The sequence below is a fragment of the Salmo salar genome, chromosome ssa09 (genome assembly GCF_905237065.1).
Source record: "Salmo salar chromosome ssa09, Ssal_v3.1, whole genome shotgun sequence".
NCBI lineage: Eukaryota > Metazoa > Chordata > Actinopteri > Salmoniformes > Salmonidae > Salmo > Salmo salar.
In genome coordinates this window covers 160670413-160692791 of record NC_059450.1, presented here as the reverse complement: position 1 = coordinate 160692791, position 22379 = coordinate 160670413, and the positions used below count along the sequence as shown (strand labels likewise).

The window sequence follows — 22379 nt, the reverse complement described above, 5'->3', positions numbered from 1 at the left end:
TTATGTTAAAGGGAAGGTCTGTTCTGGTGTGTTTGTCATTATGTTAAAGGGAAGGTCTGTTCTGGTGTGTTTGTCATTATGTTAAAGGGAAGGTCTGTTCTGGTGTGTTTGTCATTATGTTAAAGGGAAGGTCTGTTCTGGTGTGTTTGTTATTATGTTAAAGGGAAGGTCTGTTCTGGTGTGTTTGTTATTATGTTAAAGGGAAGGTCTGTTCTGGTGTGTTTGTCATTATGTTAAAGGGAAGGTCTGTTCTGGTGTGTTTGTCATTATGTTAAAGGGAAGGTCTGTTCTGGTGTGTTTGTCATTATGTTAAAGGGAAGGTCTGTTCTGGTGTGTTTGTCATTATGTTAAAGGGAAGGTCTGTTCTGGTGTGTTTGTTATTATGTTGGAGAGGAAGGTCTGTTCTGGTGTGTTTGTTATTATGTTAAAGGGAAGGTCTGTTCTGGTGTGTTTGTTATTATGTTAAAGGGAAGGTCTGTTCTGGTGTGTTTGTCATTATGTTAAAGGGAAGGTGTATTTGTATTTAACCTGTATTTATAAAGGTTTTTCTAATTCAGATAAAATCTCTATAAAGGTCAATTTAAAATGGCCTGTTTATCCATAAAGGTCCATTTAAAATGGCCTGTTTATCCATGAAGGTACATTTAAAATGGCCTTTTTATCCACAAAGGTTCGTTCAAAATGGCCTGTTTATCCATAAAGGTACATTTAAAATGGCCTGTGTAGTGTAAAGGTACATTTAAAACGGCCTGAGTAGCATAAAAGTACATTTAAAATGGCCTGTTTATCCACAAAGGTACATTTAAAATGGCCTGTTTATCCACAAAGGTAAGCCCACTCTTTTCTTTGACTCTATAAACAGTGAAACTGGCATAGCGACATTAAATAGGCCACAGCCTGATAAGGGAGAGAGATAGCAACACAAGAGAATAAAACTAAATGTTGAGAAGGCTAATTGGCAATCAATGGAACCTGATTGAACCTGAACAGTCATTGCCATGAATAGAAGAAAGACAGAGAATGTGTCCCAAATGGTACCCTATTCCTTATATAGTGCACTGTGTCCATAAGGCTCCGGTCAGAAATAGTGCACTATTTAGGGAAAATAGTTCCATATGGGATGCATGCAGAGCCTTGTGGTTATATGCAATGAGATGTCTGTATGCATCAGACTGAAGGTTGGCAGCCCAGAGTAGTTTATTTTGTCTCTATTTCAGAGGAGGAATGGATAACAGTGACTTAGAGGGTTAGATGCTCAAGGGGAAAGAAGACAGGAGGAGAAAGGAGAAAGATGTTGGTGATTTATCTATCCTGAACGACCACAACACTAGTGCACAATATTTTGTGTTTTGTACAAAAATGATTTGTCTGCCCTGCAGTATTCACTGGTAGGCTTCTATTAAAGCTGCTTGTCCTGCAGTATTCACTGGTAGGCTTCTATTAAAGCTGTTTGTCTGTCCTACAGTATTCACTGGCAGGCTTCTATTAAAGCTGTTTGTTTGTCCTGCAGTATTCACTGGTAGGCTTCTATTAAAGCTGTTTGTCTGTCCTACAGTATTCACTGGTAGGCTTCTATTAAAGCTGTTTGTCCTGCAGTATTCACTGGCAGGCTTCTATTAAAGCTATGTGTCTGTCCTGCAGTATTCACTGGTAGGCTTCTATTAAATCTGTTTGTACTGCAGTATTCACTGGTAGGCTTCTATTAAAGCTGTTTGTCTGTGTTGCAGTATTCACTGGTAGGCTTCTATTAAAGCTGTTTGTCCTGCAGTATTCACTGGTAGGCTTCTATTAAAGCTGTTTGTCTGTCCTGCAGTATTCACTAGTCGGCTTCTATAAAATATTTTTGTCTGTTCAAATTTTATTAGTCACATGCGCCAAATACAATAGGTGTTGACCTTAGAGGGAAATGCTTACTTACAAACCCTTAACCAACAATCCAGTTTTAAGAAAAATAAGCTAAGTAAAAAATAACAAATACAAATAAGAAATAATTAGAGAGCAGCAGTAAAATAACAGTAGTGAGGCTATATACAGGGTGTTACGGTACAGAGTCAATGTGCAGGCTATATACAGGGTGTTACGGTACAGAGTCAATGTGGAGGCTATATACAGGGTGTCACGGTACAGAGTCAATGTGGAGGCTATATACAGGGGGTACCGGTACAGAGTCAATGTGGAGGCTATATACAGGGGTTCTGGTACAGAGTCAATGTGGAGGCTATATACAGGGGTACCGGTACAGAGTCAATGTGGAGGCTATATACAGGGGTTCTGGTACAGAGTCAATGTGGAGGCTATATACAGGGGTACCGGTACAGAGTCAATGTGGAGGCTATATACAGGGGGTACCTGTACCGATTCAATGTGGAGGCTATATACAGGGGGTACCGGTACAGAGTCAATGTGGAGGCTTTATACAGGGGGTACCGGTACAGAGTCAATGTGGAGGCTATATACCGGCGACAGTTCCCCGTCCAGTGCGTCCGGCGACGTCCTACAGTCAGGAGCCTGCAAAGACGGCCCACAGTCCGGAACCGCCAGAGACGGCCCACAGTCCGGAGCCTGCAGAGACGGCCCACAGTCCGGAGCCTGCAGAGACGACCCACAGTCCGGAGCCTGCAGAGACGGCCCACAGTCCGGAGCCTGCAGAGTCGCCCTCTAGTCCGGAGCTCCCAGAGTCGCCCTCTAGTCCGGAGCTCCCAGAGTCGCCCTCTAGTCCGGAGCTCCCAGAGTCGCCCTCTAGTCCGGAGCTCCCAGAGTCGCCCTCTAGTCCGGAGCTCCCAGAGTCGCCCTCTAGTCCGGAGCTCCCAGAGTCGCCCTCTAGTCCGGAGCTCCCAGAGTCGCCCTCTAGTCCGGAGCTCCCAGAGTCGCCCTCTAGTCCGGAGCTCCCAGAGTCGCCCTCTAGTCCGAGGTCTCCAGCGACGCGCTTTAGTCTTGAGCCTTCAGCGGGGGTGGACAGGCTAGGTTGGGGACTAAGGCCAGACCCTGAGCCACCTCCATAGTAGGAGGATTGGGGAGGGGGGGTGTAGCACAAGAACCGTCGGTGATGGTGGCCACCCTCCCTTCCCTCCCTTTAGATTGGGATTATTTTTGTTTTCTGGTTTATTTTTGTGTTTTTTTTGTTTGAGGTGCACCTTTGGAGGGGGGGTACTGTCATGTCCTGACCAGTAAAGGGGTTATTTGTTATTGTAGTTTGGTCAGGACGTGGCAGGGGGTGTTTGTTTAATGTGTTTCGGGGTTTTTGGTTAATGTTCTATGTTAGTATATTTCTATGTTCGTTCTAGTCTTTCTATTTCTATGTTTAGTTTATTGGGTTGACCTTCAATTGGAGGCAGCTGTTCCTCGTTGCCTCTAATTGAAGGTCCTATTTAGTAGGGGTGTTTTTTCAGGGGGTTTTGTGGGTAGTTGTTCCGTATGTAAGCTGTGTGCCTCACAGGAATGTTTTTCATCGTTGTTTTTGTTTAAGTGTTTATTTTGTTTCTTCACAATAAAGAAGATGAGTATACACATTTCCGCTGCGCCTTGGTCCAATTCCTACGACGAACGTGACACTGATGTCTTGAGATGTTGCTTCAATGCCTTTTTTTTTTAAAGGTATGTGTGACCAACATATGCTTATCTGTATTCCCAGGCATGTGAAATCCAGAGATTAGGGCCTAATGAATTTATTTAAATTGACTGATTTCCTTATATGAACTGTAAATCAGTAAAATCTTTGAAATTGTTGCTTCTTGGGTCTATATTTTTGTTCAGTGTAGTTCTTTGGAGATACTGCTAGTCAGTTGTGACAGTGTCTCTGGTGAATTCAAAGGCCTGAGAGAAATGATAGAAGTCTACCTCTCCATCATACTACCCCCCCTCTCCATCATACAACCCCCCCTCTCTCTCTCCTTCCTCTCTCTCTCCCTCTCCCTCTCTCTCCTTCCTCTCTCTCTCTCTGTCTCTCTCTCTGTCTCGCTCTCTCTCTCTCCCTCTCCCTCTCCTTCCTCTCTCCTTCCTCTCTCTCTCTCTCTCTCTCCTTCCTCTCCCTCTCCCTCTCTCTCTCCTTCCTCTCTCCTTTCTTCCTCTCTCTCTCTCTCCTTCCTCTCCCTCTCCCTCTCTCTCTCCTTCCTCTCCCTCTCCCTCTCTCTCTCCTTCCTCTCTCCTTCCTCTCTCTCTCTCCTTCCTCTCCCTCTCCTTCCTCTCTCCTTCCTCTCTCTCTCCCTCTCCCTCTCTCTCTCCTTCCTCTCTCTTTCTCTCTCTGTCTCTCTGTCCACTACTCTGTTGATACACTCATTTTCTCCCTGTCAGCTTCAATATGGGACCACACGTGTTCTTCTCCCCTCTCATCTCCTCTCCTCTTCAGCATACCCCTTCCTCCCTCCCTCTACTCCCCTTCCTCCTCCCTCCACCGTCTTTCCTCCCTCCTCTCTCTCGACTGAGATCGAGATGCCTACCCCTCCCTCACAGCAAGTGCTGTGTTTTCTCTCTGGTGGTTTCCATGGCCTAGGGGATCTGTGCCATCCCTGCCACAGTCAGACTGGTCTCTGTCAGTTCTGGGAGAAGAGAGATGGTACGGAGGGATGGAGGGAGGGAGGGATGGAGTGGGTGGTAGATGGTGCGGGGGCTGGCTGGAAGAGAGGGGAAACAGGGGGGGGATAGAGGGAGGGATGGAGAAGGGGATGGATGGCGTGAGGGATAGAGGGGGTAGGGGCTGGCCAACAGTCAGGAACCAGTGCTAGCTGCCTTGGAGATGTCCTCATCTCTGTCACCTCCAAAGCATCAGTCAGTATTTAAATAAATGGTGGTGACAAAGCCTCCCAGCTTATAGACCCTGGGCCCCAGAGCCCTGCTCACTGTATTAGTGTATGCAGAGAGAGAACTTTACTTTGAAGCATTGTCTCCTATTTACACAATTCTCAAGTTGGTGACCTTGTAGCATGCACAACTAATGCTGCAAATCGTTTGTACTCAGATGACCCTGATGTTGTATCACACTGTATACATTAGCTTTGTGATACAGTTTGATATTGTTTGTAATTATTTTGCTACTAAACTGAGAGAAAAATACCAATATATTTTCAAATGAGAATCAAACAGTATCAGAAAAGTTGTAACTTTTAATTGTATTTATCTAAATGTCTATTGTTTGGGGAACTATACACTATGCAACAGATGTGGCAGCAGTAAACTGTAAATGCTATGTTCTAATTGTTTTGACGGAAGATTTTACAGCACGTTGAGAAATTCGAGACCAAATAACAACCCGTCTGTCATCTGCGTGTCCTTCCACATGTTCCCTCGCTTATGGCACACGTTGCACGCAATCATGGCACCCTATCTCCTATACAGTGCCTAAAGTAGTGCCCTATAAAGGGAATAGGGTCTCCTATATAGTGCCTAAAGTAGTGCCCTATAACGAGGGAATAGGGTCTCCTATATAGTGCCTAAAGTAGTGCCCTATAAAGGGAATAGGGTTTCCTATATAGTGCCACAAGTAGTGCCCTATAAAGGGAATAGGGTTTCCTATATAGTGCCACAAGTAGTGCCCTATAAAGGGAATAGGGTTTCCTATATAGTGCCACAAGTAGTGCCCTATAAAGGGAATAGGGTCTCCTATATAGTGCCTAAAGTAGTGCCCTATAAAGGGAATAGTGTCTCCTATATAGTGCCTAAAGTAGTGCCCTATAAAGGGAATAGGGTTTCCTATATAGTGCCACAAGTAGTGCCCTATAAAGGGAATAGGGTTTCCTATATAGTGCCACAAGTAGTGCCCTATAAAGGGAATAGTGTTTCCTATATAGTGCCACAAGTAGTGCCCTATAAAGGGAATAGGGTTTCCTATATAGTGCCACAAGTAGTGCCCTATAAAGGGAATAGGGTGCCATTTGAGACACAGAATTCAAATGTCAACTCAATTAAGTTCATGATTTGATCAGTTGGCTTGGAAAACATTTGAGTCATCTGATTTGTCAGAAGGATTCCCTGGGGACACAGCAGCAGTAATTAACTGTACATGTTGAAGATGAGAGAGGGAGGGTTGAATCATTTTGATCATTTAGCCTGGATATGTTTTATCTCTGGTAGAACACTTTAGTTTATTTATGGACTGGATAATTGACTGCATATTTCTCAGAACATTTACTGTAAAAATATCCATACTGTATTATCCGTACTGTATTATCCATACTGTATTATCCATACTGTATTATCCATATTGTATTATCCATATTGTATTATCCATACTGTATTATCCATACTGTATTATTATCCATACTGTATTATCCATACTGTATTATCCATACTGTATTATCCATATTGTATTATCCATATTGTATTATCCATATTGTATTATCCATACTGTATTATCCATACTGTAGAAAGTGATGCTTAACATGCTTTTCTTTATATTTTTATTTCACCTTTATTTAACCAGGTAGGCTAGTTAAGAACAAGTTCTCATTTACAACTGCGACCTGCCAAGATAAAGCAAAGCAGTTTGACACATACAACAACACAGAGTTACAGTAGGAAAAAAAAGTATTTACAGTGTCTGCAAATGAGGTAAGATAAGGGAGATAAGGCAATAAATAGGCCATAGTGGCGAGGTAATTACGATATAGCAATTAAACACTGGAGTGATAGATGTGCAGAAGACGAATGTGCAAGTAGAGATACTGGGGTGCAAAGGACCTAAATAAATAAATACAGTATGGGGATGAGGTAGTTGGATGGGCTATTTACAGATGGGCTATGTACAGGAGCAGTGATCTGTGAGCTGCTCTGACAGCTGGTGCTTGAAGTTAGGGAGGGAGATGAGAGTCTCTAGCTTCAGTGATTTTTGCAGTTCGTTCCAGTCATTGGCAGCAGAGAACTGGAAGGAGAGGCGGCCAAAGCAGGAATTGGCTTTGGGGGTGAACAGTGAAATATACCTGCTGGGGTGCGTTCTGCGAGTGGGTGCTGCTATGGTGACCAGTGAACTGAGATAAGGCAGGGCTTTACCTAGCAAAGACTTGTAGATGACCTGGAACCAGTGGGTTTGGCGACGAGTATGAAGCGAGGGCCAGCCAACGAGAGAGTACAGGTCGCAGTGGTGGGTAGTATATGGGGCTTTGGTGACAAAACGGATGGCACTGTGATAGACAGCATCCAATTTGCTGAGTAGAGTGTTGGAGGCTATTTTGTAAATGACATCGCCGAAGTCGAGGATCGTTAGGACAGTCAGTTTTACGAGAGTATGTTTGGCAGCATGAGTGAAGGATGCTTTGTTGTGAAATAGAAAGCTGATTCTTGATTTAATTTTGGATTGGAAATGCTTAATGTGGATCTGGAAGGAGAGTTTACAGTCTAACCAGACACCTAGGTATTTGTAGTTGTCCATATATTCTAGGTCAGAACCGCCCAGAGTAGTGATGCTGGACGGGCGGGCAGGTGTGGGCAGCGATCGGTTGAAGAGCATGCATTTAGTTTTACTAGCGTTTAAGAGCAGTTAGAGGCCACGGAAGGAGAGTTGTATGGCATTGAAGCTCAGGTTAGTTAACACAGTGTTCAAAGAAGGGCCAGAAGTATACTGAATGGTGTCGTCTGCATAGAGGTGGATCAGAGAATCACCAGCAGCAAGAGTGACATAATTTATTTATACAGAAAAGAGAGTTGGCCCGAGAATTGAACCCTGTGGCACCCCCATAGAGACTGCCAGAGGTCCGGACAACAGGCCCTCCGATTTGACACACTGAACTCTATCAGAGAAGTAGTTGGTGAACCAGGCGAGGCAGTCATTTGAGTAAGCAAGGCTGTTGAGTCTGCCGATAAGAATGTGGTGATTGACGGAGTCGAAAGCCTTGGCCAGGTCGATGAATACGGCTGCACAGTATTGTCTCTTATCGATGGCAGTTATGATATCGTTTAGGACCTTGAGCGTGGCTGAGGTGCACCCATGACCAGCTCGGATGCCAGATTGCATAGCGGAGAAGGTACTGTGGGATTCGAAAAGGTCGGTGATCTGTTTGTTAACTTGGATTTCGAAGACCTTGGAAAGGCAGATAGATATAGGTCTGTAGCAGTTTGGGTCTAGAGTGTCTCCCCCTTTGAAGAGGGGGATGACCGTGGCAGCTTTCCAATCTTTGGTGATCTCAGATGATATGAGAGATTGAACAGGCTAGTTGTCACGTCCTGACCAGCAGAGGGAGTAGTTGTTTAGTATTTTGGTCAGGACGTGGCAGAGGGATGTTTGTTTTGTATGGTGGGGGTTTTGTGTGTGTGTTAGAGAGGGGTGTTTGATTTGTGTTCCTGGGTTTTGGGTGTATGTTCTAGGTTAGTTGTTCTAGGTTGTATTTCTGCATGTTGTCTAGTTTAGGTTTTCTATGTTTAGGTTTGGGTGCTGGACTCTCAATTGGAGGCAGGTGCTTTCTCGTTGCCTCTGATTGAGAGTCCTATATATGGGTAATTGTTTGGTGTAGTGTTGTGGGAGATTGTTTCTTGTTTTGCCTGTGTGAGCATGACAAGACTGTTTTGTTGTTCGTGAGTTCGTTGTTTTGTTATTTTGGTGTTCATTTTGATTTCAAATAAATATCAAGATGAGCATCCACATTCCTGCTGCGTTTTGGTCCTCCATTCCAGACGACAACCGTGACACTAGTAATAGTGGTTGCAACAATTTCGGCAGATCATTTTACAAAGAGAGGGTCCAGATTGTCTAGCCGGCTGATTTGTAGGGGTCTAGATTTTGCAGCTCTTTTAGAACATCAGCTGAATGGATTTGGGAGAAGTGGGGGAGGCTTGGGCGAGTTGCTGTGGGGGGTGCAGGGCTGTTGACCTTGGTAGGGGTAGCCAGTTGGAAAGCATGGCCAGTCGTAGAAAAATGCTTATTGAAATTCTCAATTACCGTGGATTTATCGGTGGTGACAGTGTTTCCTAGCCTCAGAGCAGTGGGCAGCTGGGAGGAGGTGGTTTTATTCTCCATGGACTTTACAGTGTCCCTGAACTTTTTTGAGTGAGGATGCAAATTTCGGTTTGAAAAAGCTAGCCTTAGCTTTCCTAACTGAAAAGTTACATATCATGGGGGCTATTTGATGCTAATGCAGGACGCCATAGGATGTTTTTGTGCTAGTCAAGGGCAGTCAGGTCTGGAGTGAACCAAGGGTTATATCTGTTCCTGGTTCTAAACTTTCTTGATGTATCTCTTGATGTATCTCTTGATGTAGCTCTTGATGTAGCTCTTGATGTATCTCTTGATGTATCTCTTGATGTAGCTCTTGATGTATCTCTTGATGTATCTCTTGATGTAGCTCTTGATAATTGTTAAATGGACTAAAACAATTATTATGATATTATGAGTATTTGCAACGTATAAATATTCCATTTCCATCATGTTGAAAGCTTATGCGTCTCTTTTGACTTGATAGTATTATGCACACTTTGGCCTGTTCCACAGCATCGCCCCCAGTCTTCAGCCCTAACCCTGTCCGCCTGATCGCCACGTTGGGGAAGGACGTGTTGTTGGAGTGTAAACCCCGAGCATCTCCCAAGCCTCGAGTAACATGGAGGAGAGGAGACAGACGCATTCATCCCAGCAGAAGGTATGGATGAAATCTGAAAAGAAGCAACAAGGTTTATGGGTAGTTTCCCAGACAACGACATAGCTTAGTCCTGGTCTGAAACATTATTTCCGATGGAGATTATCCATTGAGCTTGGTTTTTAGGACAGAACTATGCTTAATCTGTTTGTGGGAAACCAAACCCTAAAATTATTTTATTGTCCAACACAAAGGTTTAATGGAAATGTCACTTTTGTTTTATCCCAACCCTCCAAAAGACACACAGAGAGCTTGGAACAGAGAGCTGTGAGCAGGGAGGTTGGAGGTAGGGGCAGATAGGTTGGAGCAGAGAGGTTGGAGGTAGGGGCAGATAGGTTGGAGCAGAGAAGTTGCAGCAGAGAGGTTTGAGCAGAGGGGTTTAGTACGATGTAGTTCACCACTTTATATTTACACTCCAGCTGTTGTCACTGTACATTAGTCCTAAGGTGTCACTGTGCATTAGTCCTAAGGTGTCACTGTACATTAGTCCTAAGGTGTCACTGTGCATTAGTCCTAATGTGTCACTGTGCATTAGTCCTAAGGTGTCACTGTGCATTAGTCCTAAGGTGTCACTGTGCATTAGTCCTAAGGTGTCACTTTACGTTAGTCCTAAAGTGTTACTATTTTATTTAACAAGTCAGTTATTAAGAACAAATTCTTATTTACAATGACGGACTACCCCGGCCAGACCTGGACGACGCTGGGCCAATTGTTGGCCACCCTATGGGGCTCCCAATCACGGGCGGATGTGATGCGGCCTGTATTCGAACCAGGGACTGTACTGACACCTCCTGCACTGAGAGGCAGTGCCTTAGACCGCTATGCCACTCAGGGGCCCATACTTTACATTATGCCTGGTCTTTTATGATATTCTAAGAGAGCAACTTCGTATATATAACAAGGCCATTAGAAATGCCAGATGGTCTCATTTTACTAAGTTGATCACCAATAATCAGAATAATTACCTTCTCCACCGTTGATGGCCTGATAAATCCTACCCCTCGCAAACCTATGTGAACCTTCCTCCACATGTAAATGTCATGAGTTTGCGGCATATTTCAGAGATAACCAACAGTAGGCTGGGTATCGGTCAAGACCTGATGAGAAGTCTGATGATATGTGCCTTAGTCTACCATGTAAAGGCACGATGGATTTATTTACCCTGGTTGACACAGACATGTTCAGGAAAGTGACATCACAACGTAAGCCTTCTACCTGCCTTCTCCATCCTATCCCCACCACCTTCTTCAAAACAGTTTTTAATTTCATATCTGAAGAAGTGCAAGCTATTGTTAATCCCTCCCTGTTCACAGACACTTTCCCCACTGCACTAAAAACGGTTATGGTGAAACCACTTCTGGTGAAAAGGCATCTAGATTCTTCATCTATAAGCAATTTTCAGCCAATCTCCAATCTTCCATTCTTAAGCAAAATTCTGGAGAAATTGGTTTTCAAACAGCAAAATCATTTTTGAAGTGGCAACTATATTTTTGAAAAATTCCAAACTGTTTTTTGTGCCCACCACAGCACAGAGACAGCCTTAGTTAAAGTGGTAAATGATCCTAGAGCCAACACAGAGACAGCCTTAAAGTGGTAAATGATCGTATCCTCAACACAGAGACAGTCTTAGTTAAAGTGGTAAATGATCTTAGAACCAGCACAGAGACAGTCTTAGTTAAAGTGGTAAATGATCTTCAACACAGAGACAGTCTTAGTTAAAGTGGTAAATGATCCTAGAGCCAACACAGAGACAGCCTTAGTGGTAAATGATCCTCGAGCCAACACAGAGACAGCCTTAAATGATCGTATCCTCAACACAGAGACAGTCTTAGTTAAAGTGGTAAATGATCTTCAACAGAGAGACAGTCTTAGTTATAGTGGTAAATGATCCTAGAGCCAACACAGAGACAGCCTTAAATGATCGTATCCTCAACACAGAGACAGTCTTAGTTATAGTGGTAAATGATCTTCAACACAGAGACAGTCTTAATTAAAGTGGTAAATGATCTTCAACACAGAGACAGTCTTAGTTAAAGTGGTAAATGATCTTCAACACAGAGACAGTCTTAGTTAAAGTGGTAAATGATCCTCAACACAGAGACAGTCTTAATTAAAGTGGTAAATGATCTTCAACACAGAGACAGTCTTAGTTAAAGTGGTAAATGATCCTCAACACAGAGACAGTCTTAATTAAAGTGGTAAATGATCCTCAACACAGATGCCAAACAGCTCTCTGTCCTTGTACTCTTAGATTTAAGTGCTACATTCAACACTGTTGACCATGATGTCCTTCTGGACAGACTGGAGAGGTGGGTTGGCCCCTCCGGTCCAGGAGAGGTGGGTTGGCCCCTCCGGTCCAGGAGAGGTGGGTTGGCCCCTCCGGTCCAGGAGAGGTGGGTTGGCCCCTCCGGTCCAGGAGAGGTGGGGTGGCCCCTCCGGTCCAGGAGAGGTGGGGTGGCCCCTCCGGTCCAGGAGAGGTGGGTTGGCCCCTCCGGTCCAGGAGAGGTGGGTTGGCCCTCCAGGAGAGGTGGGTTGGCCCCTCCGGTCCAGGAGAGGTGGGTTGGCCCCTCCGGTCCAGGAGAGGTGGGTTGGCTCCTCCGGTCCAGGAGAGGTGGGTTGGCCTCTCCGGTCCAGGAGAGGTGGGGTGGCCCCTCCGGTCCAGGAGAGGTGGGTTGGCCCCTCCGGTCCAGGAGAGGTGGGTTGGCCCCTCCGGTCCAGGAGAGGTGGGTTGGCCCCTCCGGTCCAGTAGAGGTGGGGTGGCCCCTCCGGTCCAGTTCTAAAATGGTTTTAAACCTATTTAACCGGTCGAGAGTTTTTTTGTCACCCTTGGAGAACATAACTCAGAGAAAATACAGATCACATGTTTCACAAGGTTAGATTTTGGGTCCGGTACTGTTCAGTTCATATATGTTACCCATGGCAGCATTATCAGAAAGCACAGCATTGATTTTCACTGCTACTCAGACGATACACAACTTTACATTTCTGTGTTACCAGAGGATTTTAGCTCCCCGGATAAATTACTAGACTGTATTGGTGATTTAAATACTTGGATGGCTCACAACTTCCTCCAGCTAAATCAAGACAAGACTGAGGTATTTACTGTTGGAGCCAAAGCACAAAGACAGAATCTGCCCGCACATTTTATATCACGGGCAACAAAGATAAAACAAGTGTATATAAAGATAATAACAAGTGTTATTTTAGATTCTGTTCTAAATTTAGAATCACACATTAGTAATTTGAACAAAATTGCTTTTTACCACCTGAAGAACATTGCCAAGGTGCGGCCATTTCTCTCTCAGGATGATACAGAGAGATTCATCCGTGCTTTTATGACAAGCAGGTTTGACTACTGTAATGCTCTCCTGTCTGGTCTACCCAAGAAAGCCATTGGTCAACTGCAAAACATACAGAATGCTGCAGCACAGGTACTGACCAAGACCAGGCGGAGAGAACACATTACACCGGTTTTAAGGTCTCTGGCTACCTGTGAGTTTTAGAATTAATTTCAAGATTATTCAAATCAAATCAAAATGTAAGAAAAATACAAAAAAAAAATTGAAATAAAAGTAACAATTAATTAAAGAGCAGCAGTAAAATAACAATAGTGAGACTATATACAAGGGGTACCGGTACAGAGTCAATGTGCGGGGGCAAAGGTTAGTTGAGGTAATATATACATGTAGGTAGAGTTAAAGTGACTATCCATAGATAATAAACAGAGAGTAGCAGCAGCGTAAAAGAGGGGTCGGGTTGCCCATTGATTAGCTGTTCAGGTGTCTTATGGTTTCGGGGTAGAAGCTGTTTAGAAGCCTTTTGGACCTAGACTTGGCGCTCCGGTCCCGCTTACCGTGCGGTAGCAGAGACAACAGTCTATGACTGGGGTGGCTGGAGAGACAATTTTTAGGGCCTTCCTCTGACATCACCTGGTATAGAGGTCATGGATGGCATTTAAATCAATCGATGATTGTGCACCTCAATACATGTCCGACATGCTTTGTTATGTACCCAGTAGGTCCCTCAGGTCCTCTGGCACTGGCCTTTTAACAATCCCAAATCCTAGAACTAAGAGGCATGGAGAGACAGCCTTTAGTTACTATGCCCCCAGCCTTTAGTTACTATGCCCCCAGCCTTTAGTTACTATGCCCCCAGCCTTTAGTTACTATGCCCCCAGCCTTTAGTTACTATGCCCCCAGCCTTTAGTTACTATGCCCCCAGCCTTTAGTTACTATGCCCCCAGCCTTTAGTTACTATTCCCCCAGCCTTTAGTTACTATGCCCCCAGCCTTTAGTTACTATGCCCCCAGCCTTTAGTTACTATGCCCCCAGCCTTTAGTTACTATGCCCCCAGCCTCTGGAACAGCCTGCCAGAGAACCTGTGGGAGGCAGAATCTGTGGACATGTTTAAAAGAGATCTTAAAACACATATTTCAGCTTTGCTTTTCCTTAGGGAGTTTTTTAGTTGTAAACGTTTCAGCTTTTTTTTTTTGTCCATGTCTGAAATGTGCTGTATGAATAACACTTGATTTGATTTGATACAAAGGAGCTCATACCAAACAATGAACAATCCCAGAAACATATACAAGTACCCTGGAATTATTTACCATCTTTCTCCAATAATTGTATTAGCAAATGTGTTATAAAATGCTATAAGAACTGTGTTCTAAGTGCTGCATTGGGTTATAAGAACTGTGTTCTACTGTAAATGCTGCATTGGGCTATAAGAACTGTGTTCTACTGTAAATGCTGCATTGGGCTATAAGAACTGTGTTCTAAGTACTGCATTGGGCTATACAGTGGCTTGCGAAAGTATTCACCCCTCTTGGCATTTTTCCTATTTTCTTGCCTTACAACCTGGAATTAAAATAGATTTTTGGGCAGTTTGTATCATTTGATTTACACAACATGCCTAGCACTTTGAAGATGCAAAATATGTTTTATTGCGAAACAAACAAGAAATAAGACTAAATAACGGAAACTAGAGCGTGCATAACTATTCACCCCCCCCCCAAAGTCAATACTTTGTAGAGCCACCTTTAGCAGCAATTACAGCTGCAAGTCTCTTGGGATATGTCTCTATAAGCTTGGCACATCTAGCCACTGGGATTTTTGCCCATCATTCAAGGCAAAACTGCTCCAGCTCCTTCAAGTTGGATGGGTTCCGCTGGTGTACAGCAATCTTTAAGTCATATCACATATTCTCAATTGGATGGAGGTCTGGGCTTTGACTAGGCCATTCCAAGACATTTAAATGTTTCTGTAACGGTCGTCGTAGGAAGTGGACCAAGGCGCAGCGGGTTGAGTGCTCATTATAACTTTATTTAGAACACTATTCAAACAAAACAAGAAAACAAATGGACGACAAACAGTAATGCTACACACAGCTATGCACAAACCACCTCCCACAATTCCCATGACAAACACACCCCTATACAAAGTGTATGTAAAATACTGACTTCAACTGTATATACTGTGATCATGTGACAGATCTTGTGACACTTAAATTAAGTCCACCTGTGTGCAATCTAACTAATTATGTGACTTCTGAAGGTAATTGGTTGCACCAGCTCTTATTTAGGGGCTTCATAGCATAGTGGGTGAATACATATGCACGCACCCCTTTTCCGTTTTTATTTTTTTGAATTTTTTGAAACAAGTAATTCTTTTAATTTCACTTCACCAATTTGGACTATTTTGTGTATGTCCATTACATGAACATCACATAAAAATCTATTTAAAGTACAGGTTGTAATGCAACAAAATAGGAAAATCTCCAAGGGGGGTGAATACTTTTGCAAGGCACTGTATTTGTCAATAACAGCTGGTGCACGATGTCTAAGGAATGCTGAGAGGTAGTGAAGGAGGGATCGGGATGCTGAGAGGTAGTGAAGGAGGGATCGGGATGCTGAGAGGTAGTGAAGGAGGGATCGGGATGCTGAAGTGAAGGAGGATCGGGATGCTGAGAGGTAGTGAAGGAGGATGGGATGCTGAGAGGTAGTAAGGAGGATCGATGCTGAGAGGTAGTGAAGGAGGGATCGGGATGCTGAGATGTAGTGAAGGAGGGATCGGGATGCTGAGAGGTAGTGAAGGAGGATCGGGATGCTGAGAGGTAGTGAAGGAGGATCGGGATGCTGAGATGTAGTGAAGGAGGGATCGGGATGCTGAGAGGTAGTGAAGGAGGGATCGGGATGCTGAGAGGTAGTGAAGGAGGGATCGGGATGCTGAGATGTAGTGAAGGAGGGATCGGGATGCTGAGAGGTAGTGAAGGAGGGATCGGGATGCTGAGAGGTAGTGAAGGAGGGATCGGGATGCTGAGAGGTAGTGAAGGAGGGATCGGGATGCTGAGAGGTAGTGAAGGAGGGATCGGGATGCTGAGAGGTAGTGAAGGAGGGATCGGGATGCTGAGAGGTAGTGAAGGAGGGATCGGGATGCTGAGAGGTAGTGAAGGAGGGATCGGGATGCTGAGAGGTAGTGAAGGAGGGATCGGGATGCTGAGAGGTAGTGAAGGAGGGATCGGGATGCTGAGAGGTAGTGAAGAAGGGATCGGGATGCTGAGAGGTAGTGAAGAGGGATCGGGATGCTGAGATGTAATCCGTTACATGTAAGGGATTATCAAGATATGGTAACTGTAGCCTGTGACATTACCAGCTAAAACATTGTAATCAGATTACAGAAACATCTAGATGATCACTTCAAGGATTATTTTTTAATTCAGAAAGGATGTTTGTGAAAAAGAATCTTTGACACTTCTCTGTTTTCTTAATGACATTGAAATCAGCATTGAAAAAAGGCGCAAGTTTAAGCTGGTTCCACCTGAGTCTGACCACCAATCAGAGACCACTATGATGACACACCAATCGTGTTTGATGGATCATGGGAAAAGAGCAGGAATAGGCTTTTGTAGGCTACAGTCCAAGTTATGTCTTCCAATGGTACGACTGCTGTCGGCAACCAAAGATTATCCAACTTGAATAAACACTTGGAGTTAAGGATGACAGCAGTGGTGTAGTCTACAGCTTTACATATTTGACTTATTATTATATATAGTCTCCCAGTCCCTGCCGCTGAAAAAAATCCCAACAGCATGATGCTGCCACCACCATGCTTCAAAGTAGGGATGGTGCCAGGTTTCCTCCAGACGGGTTTCCTCAGGCTAAAGAGATTAATCTTGGTTTCATCAGACCAGAGAATCTTGTTTCTCATGGTCTGAGAGTCCTTTAGGTGCTTTTTGGCAAACTCCAAGCAGGCTGTCATGTGCCTTTTACTGAGGAGTGGCTTCCGGCCGTTCTACCATAAAGGCCTGACTGGTGGAGTGCTGCAGAGATGGTTGTCCTTCTGGAATGTTCTGCCATCTCCACAGAGGAATTATGGAGCTCTGTCAGAGTGACCATCGGGTTCTTGGGCACCTTCCTGATCAAGTCCCTTCTCCCCCGATTGCTCAGTTTGGCCGGGTGACAAGCTCTAGTAAAAGTCTTGGTGGTTCCAAACTTCTTCCATTTAAGAAAGATGGAGGCCACTGTGTTCTTGGTGACCTTCAATGATGCATACATTTTTTGGTACCCTTCCCCAGATCTGTGCCTCGACACAATCCTGTCTCGGAGCTCTACAGACAATTCCTTTGACCTCATGGCTTGGTTTTTGGTCTGACATGCACTGTCAACTGTGGGACCTTATATAGACAAGTCCAATCAATCAAGTTGTGGAAACATATCAAGGATGATCAATGAAAACAGGATGCACCTGAGCTCAATTACGATTCTCATAGCAAAGGGTCTGAATACATGAATACATATGTAAATAAGGTATCTGTTTTTTATGTTTATTAAATTAGCAAAGAATTCTGAAACCTGTTTTTGCTTTGTCATTATAAGGTATTGTGTGTAGATTGCTGAGGATTAAAAAAAATCTATTTTAGAACATGGCTGTAACGTAACAAAATGTGGAAAAAGTCAAGGCGTCTGAATACTTTCCGAAGGCACTGGAAAATACATTTAACCAAATCTGCCCTACTCCCCCTCAAGAAAATGACAGAGGCTCCCATCTCTACTTATGGAATCCCGATCGTAACTCATTTTAAATATTTAGGAATAGATGTATTTCCTTTTTTAGATAAAACCATTGCCAAAAACTTCAACAGAACATTTAAATCAATTAAATCAGACCTCAGTGGATTGATTAACATCCCAGTCACTCTAACTGGCAGAATATCTATTGTGAAAATGAATATATTGCCTCGGTTGAGTTTCGTGACCTCAATGCTTCCAATGTCTCCCCCTTCCAGCTATTGGGATAAAATCCACAGTGCATTCTCATGATAAATATGGGAAGGTAAAGTATCCCGGATTAAATTAACACATTTACAGATGTGGGGAAGACGCTGGAGGACTATCTGTTCCAAACTTCTAATTGTATTTCCAGCTCTAGCATTTCGCCCAATTATAAATTGGTTTAGACACGAGTATTCAGCTCCCTGGCTGAGAATAGAGAGAAATATGATGGCTCTCATTGCCCTGGAAAAAATGGTGTTCATTGATCTCTTAAACAATTTAAACTACGCTTTGGTCCTATTATTGCTCTAACAATTTCTATTTGAAGCTAAATTTAAAAGCTACGCAACTGGGAAACTAAATGGCATGCCCTGACTCAATTATTTAACAACAATGCCTTGTGATCTTAATTAACAACAATGCTTTCTGATCAGGAGGACTTCCTTTCACATCGCCCCAATGGTCCAAACTATACTGGCTACGGAGTTCCATGGGAAGCTATGCTGGCTATGGAGTTCCATGGGAAACTATACTGGTTACGGAGTTCCATGGGAAACTATACTGGTTACGGAGTTCCATGGGAAACTATACTGGTTACGGAGTTCCATGGGAAACTATACTGGTTACGGAGTTCCATGAGAAACTATACTGGCTACGGAGTTCCATGGGAAGCTATGCTGGCTACGGAGTTCCATGGGAAACTATACTGGCTACGGAGTTCCATGGGAAACTATACTGGCTACGGAGTTCCATGGGAAACTATGCTGGCTACGGAGTTCCATGGGAAGCTATACTGGCTACGGAGTTCCATGGGAAACTATACTGGTTACGGAGTTCCATGGGAAGCTATACTGGCTACGGAGTTCCATGGGAAACTATACTGGCCACGGAGTTCCATGGGAAACTATACTGGCTACGGAGTTCCATGGGAAACTATACTGGCCACGGAGTTCCATGGGAAACTATACTGGCTACGGAGTTCCATGGGAAACTATACTGGCTACGGAGTTCCATGGGAAACTATACTGGCCACGGAGTTCCATGGGAAACTATACTGGCTACGGAGTTCCATGGGAAGCTATACTGGCTACGGAGTTCCATGAGAAACTATACTGGCTACGGAGTTCCATGAGAAACTATACTGGCTACGGAGTTCCATGAGAAACTATACTGGCTACGGAGTTCCATGAGAAACTATACTGGCTACGGAGTTCCATGGGAAACTATACTGGCTACGGAGTTCCATGGGAAACTATGCTGGCTACGGAGTTCCATGGGAAGCTATACTGGCTACGGAGTTCCATGGGAAACTATACTGGTTACGGAGTTCCATGGGAAGCTATACTGGCTACGGAGTTCCATGGGAAACTATACTGGCCACGGAGTTCCATGGGAAACTATACTGGCTACGGAGTTCCATGGGAAACTATACTGGCCACGGAGTTCCATGGGAAACTATACTGGCTACGGAGTTCCATGGGAAACTATACTGGCTACGGAGTTCCATGGGAAACTATACTGGCCACGGAGTTCCATGGGAAACTATACTGGCTACGGAGTTCCATGGGAAGCTATACTGGCTACGGAGTTCCATGAGAAACTATACTGGCTACGGAGTTCCATGAGAAACTATACTGGCTACGGAGTTCCATGAGAAACTATACTGGCTACGGAGTTCCATGGGAAACTATACTGGCTACGGAGTTCCATGGGAAACTATACTGGTTACGGAGTTCCATGGGAAACTATACTGGCTACGGAGTTCCATGGGAAACCCAGCTGTCAAACCATCCAATTATGTAATTTGCGAACAGATTATCTGGTCTCCTGAAATAACTAATCTCTGTTATATTTATATATATATATATATATATATATATATATATATATATAAACAACTACTGGAAATCACATGTAAATGACTTTGAATGTTATACCTGTACCTTTAAACGCCCTTCTGAAGAAATGACAAACTAGATAAAAAGTTGGTCACAAAAAAAGGAAGTGGGTTTTTAAGTGTTTACTTTTTGAAAATCTTCCTCTGATTTGTCATCCAAAGGGTCCCAGCTATAACATGTAGTGTCGTTTTGTTAGATAAAATCCTTCTTTATATCCCAAAAAGTCAGTTTAGTTGGCGCCATCAATTTGAGTAATCCACTCGTTCAACTTGCAGACAAAGGAATCTGAAAATCTACCCCTAAACTTTGTTTCAACAAGTCAAAATACGTTTCTATTTACTCCTCAGATACCCTAAAATGTAATCAAACTATAATATTTCTTACGGAAAGAAGTATGTTTAATAGGAAACCGATTTTAGCAGGTGCGTCTTGTCTTCATGGCACGTGCAAACACGAATTTCCAAGACTGTGTCCCTCTACTAAAACTGATATTTCTGATAGCTCATTTTCAGTATGACCTTATGCTTGCCATTCTATGAGGACGGTCTCTCTCTCCCAAAAAAATCTGGTTGGTTTTTCTTTGGATTTTCTCCTACCATATCTATTGTCAAATGATTTGTCTATTGTCAAATCATTGATTCTTTCACAAACCCTTGACCACAGCCTTTAAATGTTCTTCTTTTTTTCTGTCTTATTGGATCATGTTGTCAGGCATGGTTTGTCTGACAGATGTTATTTCTATGTAAAATATTCTGTAACAAGTGTTGTTTTTGTGCTCAATGGTGGATCTATTAATAATTATTTAAGAGATGTTCATTCTCCTACAAATCATTCTCCTACATTATTTTAACATTTCTACAAACTTCAAAGTGTTTTCTTTCCAATGGTACCAATTATATGCATAACCTGGCTTCAGGGCCTGAGCAACAGGCAGTTTACTTTGGGCACGTCATTCAGGCGGAAATTGAGAAAAAAGGGGCCTAGCCCTAAGGAGTCTCAACTTTCCATAGTGGGATCATATTACTTTTTTGCGAGAAAAACGATTTTCGGGATGTCTCCTGGTTTAACAAACACCGCTGTAACTCTGCCACCTTCCACCATATATTCGAAAGGACAACATATTATCTGGCAGTGGATTGAGACGCAGCCAATAACAAAAAACAGATCTCTAGCTTAAACAGATGGATTCTGATGGGATTTTTTTTATTATGCTAATTATATTTTCACAGGAAAATCTGTTGCAGCCTACTGAACAGTGTCTGAGGGCTGATTTCTGAACGTACAGACATAGATCTCTGATACCGAAGGTAAATGTCCGTAATACTCCTCATTACCGCCTTGAGAGATGATCCTCCTTCAGCTGAACTGAGATAAACAGAAGACGGATGCGTCTCCATGTCTTGGCCAGGATAACTAATTTTCAGAAGATTGTCTGTCTCTGACATTAACGATTGGCAGGAAAGACCTCTGTGGAGGCTGGGAGGGCGAGAAGTTAAATTCTGGGCAGAGCAGGGGTGTAGGGGTAGAGGAGGGGACTCGAAGCAGCTCCGTCCGTTAGCGTTTATCAGACATTGACAGCTGTGCTGACTTAATGAATGTTTGTAATTAACATGGATTTCCGCTAATGTTCAGCGTTGTTGTCTCCTTAATGGAAAGTCACTGTTAGTTTCAGACAGACAGACAGACAGACAGACAGACAGACAGACAGACAGACAGACAGACAGACAGACAGACAGACAGACAGACAGACAGACAGACAGACAGACAGACAGAGACAGACTCAATTGAAAGCCAAAAAACCCCTATTTTTCTTCTGTCTATAACAGACAGAAGAATGGGCATAATTATTTAGTGTTTCATAAACATTATTAAACACATTAGTATTTGAATACCATTTTCATTTATTTCGTTCTTAGAAAGCCTTGTTCTTACATCAGACCTAATAAAATCCCCAATGTCTTATTGTTATTATTGGATGATAAAACAACAAAACAAGTTATTCTATCACATAGCCAGACACCATGTATTTTCTCTCTGTCAGGTTGGATTAATTTGCATAGTGCTGTATACCCAACGGTCCCTGTCATGTGGTCTTCCTTCCTGCCTCTCTGTCCTTGGTGGATGTGTGCTCTCTTTCCCTAATTTGAAGAATGTCTCCAAGCTTCAGTCTCCTTATGAAGATTCTGTTATGTCTTGATGAGTTCCCTGCCTGCCTACAAGGCAATTTAGAGAGGAGCCAAGAGACCTCTCTCCCTCTCTCCCCTGTCCCCCAGCCAACGTCATTCAGATCATATTTGTTTGTTTTTTGGAATTGAGAAAATGCATTTTTTATAAAAAAATGATGACTTTGTAAATATTAATCTATATTCCTGAGGTCCAAGCTCAAATATAATGGGATTGAAAATCTGCATACATAAAAGGAAGGTTGGAAAGGACTAATGTGTCGGTCGCTCTGTCAGTCACTGAAAGGAGAGCAGAGACTGTAGCCAATAAGCCATGTTCACAGTAGGTCCACAGCCTAAAGCCATCTGATCTCTACACCAGGTCCTGGTCTGTCAGTAGGTCCACAGCCTAAAGCCATCTGCTCTCTACACCAGGTCCTGGTCTGTCAGTAGGTCCACAGCCTAAAGCCATCTGCTCTCTACACCAGGTCCTGGT

At 43.5% G+C, this 22379-nt stretch overlaps 1 protein-coding gene across 1 annotated transcript in view; it reads left to right on the top strand.

Moving 5' to 3' along the window:
* The window catches only part of LOC106613405 (contactin-5), a 507858-nt gene that overhangs the window by 348853 nt on the left and 136626 nt on the right, over nt 1-22379 (top strand). Inside the window, exon 12 of the mRNA XM_045724946.1 lies at nt 9413-9557. Coding sequence (XP_045580902.1) covers nt 9413-9557 — 145 coding nt within the window. The remainder of the gene's footprint in view (nt 1-9412; nt 9558-22379) is intronic.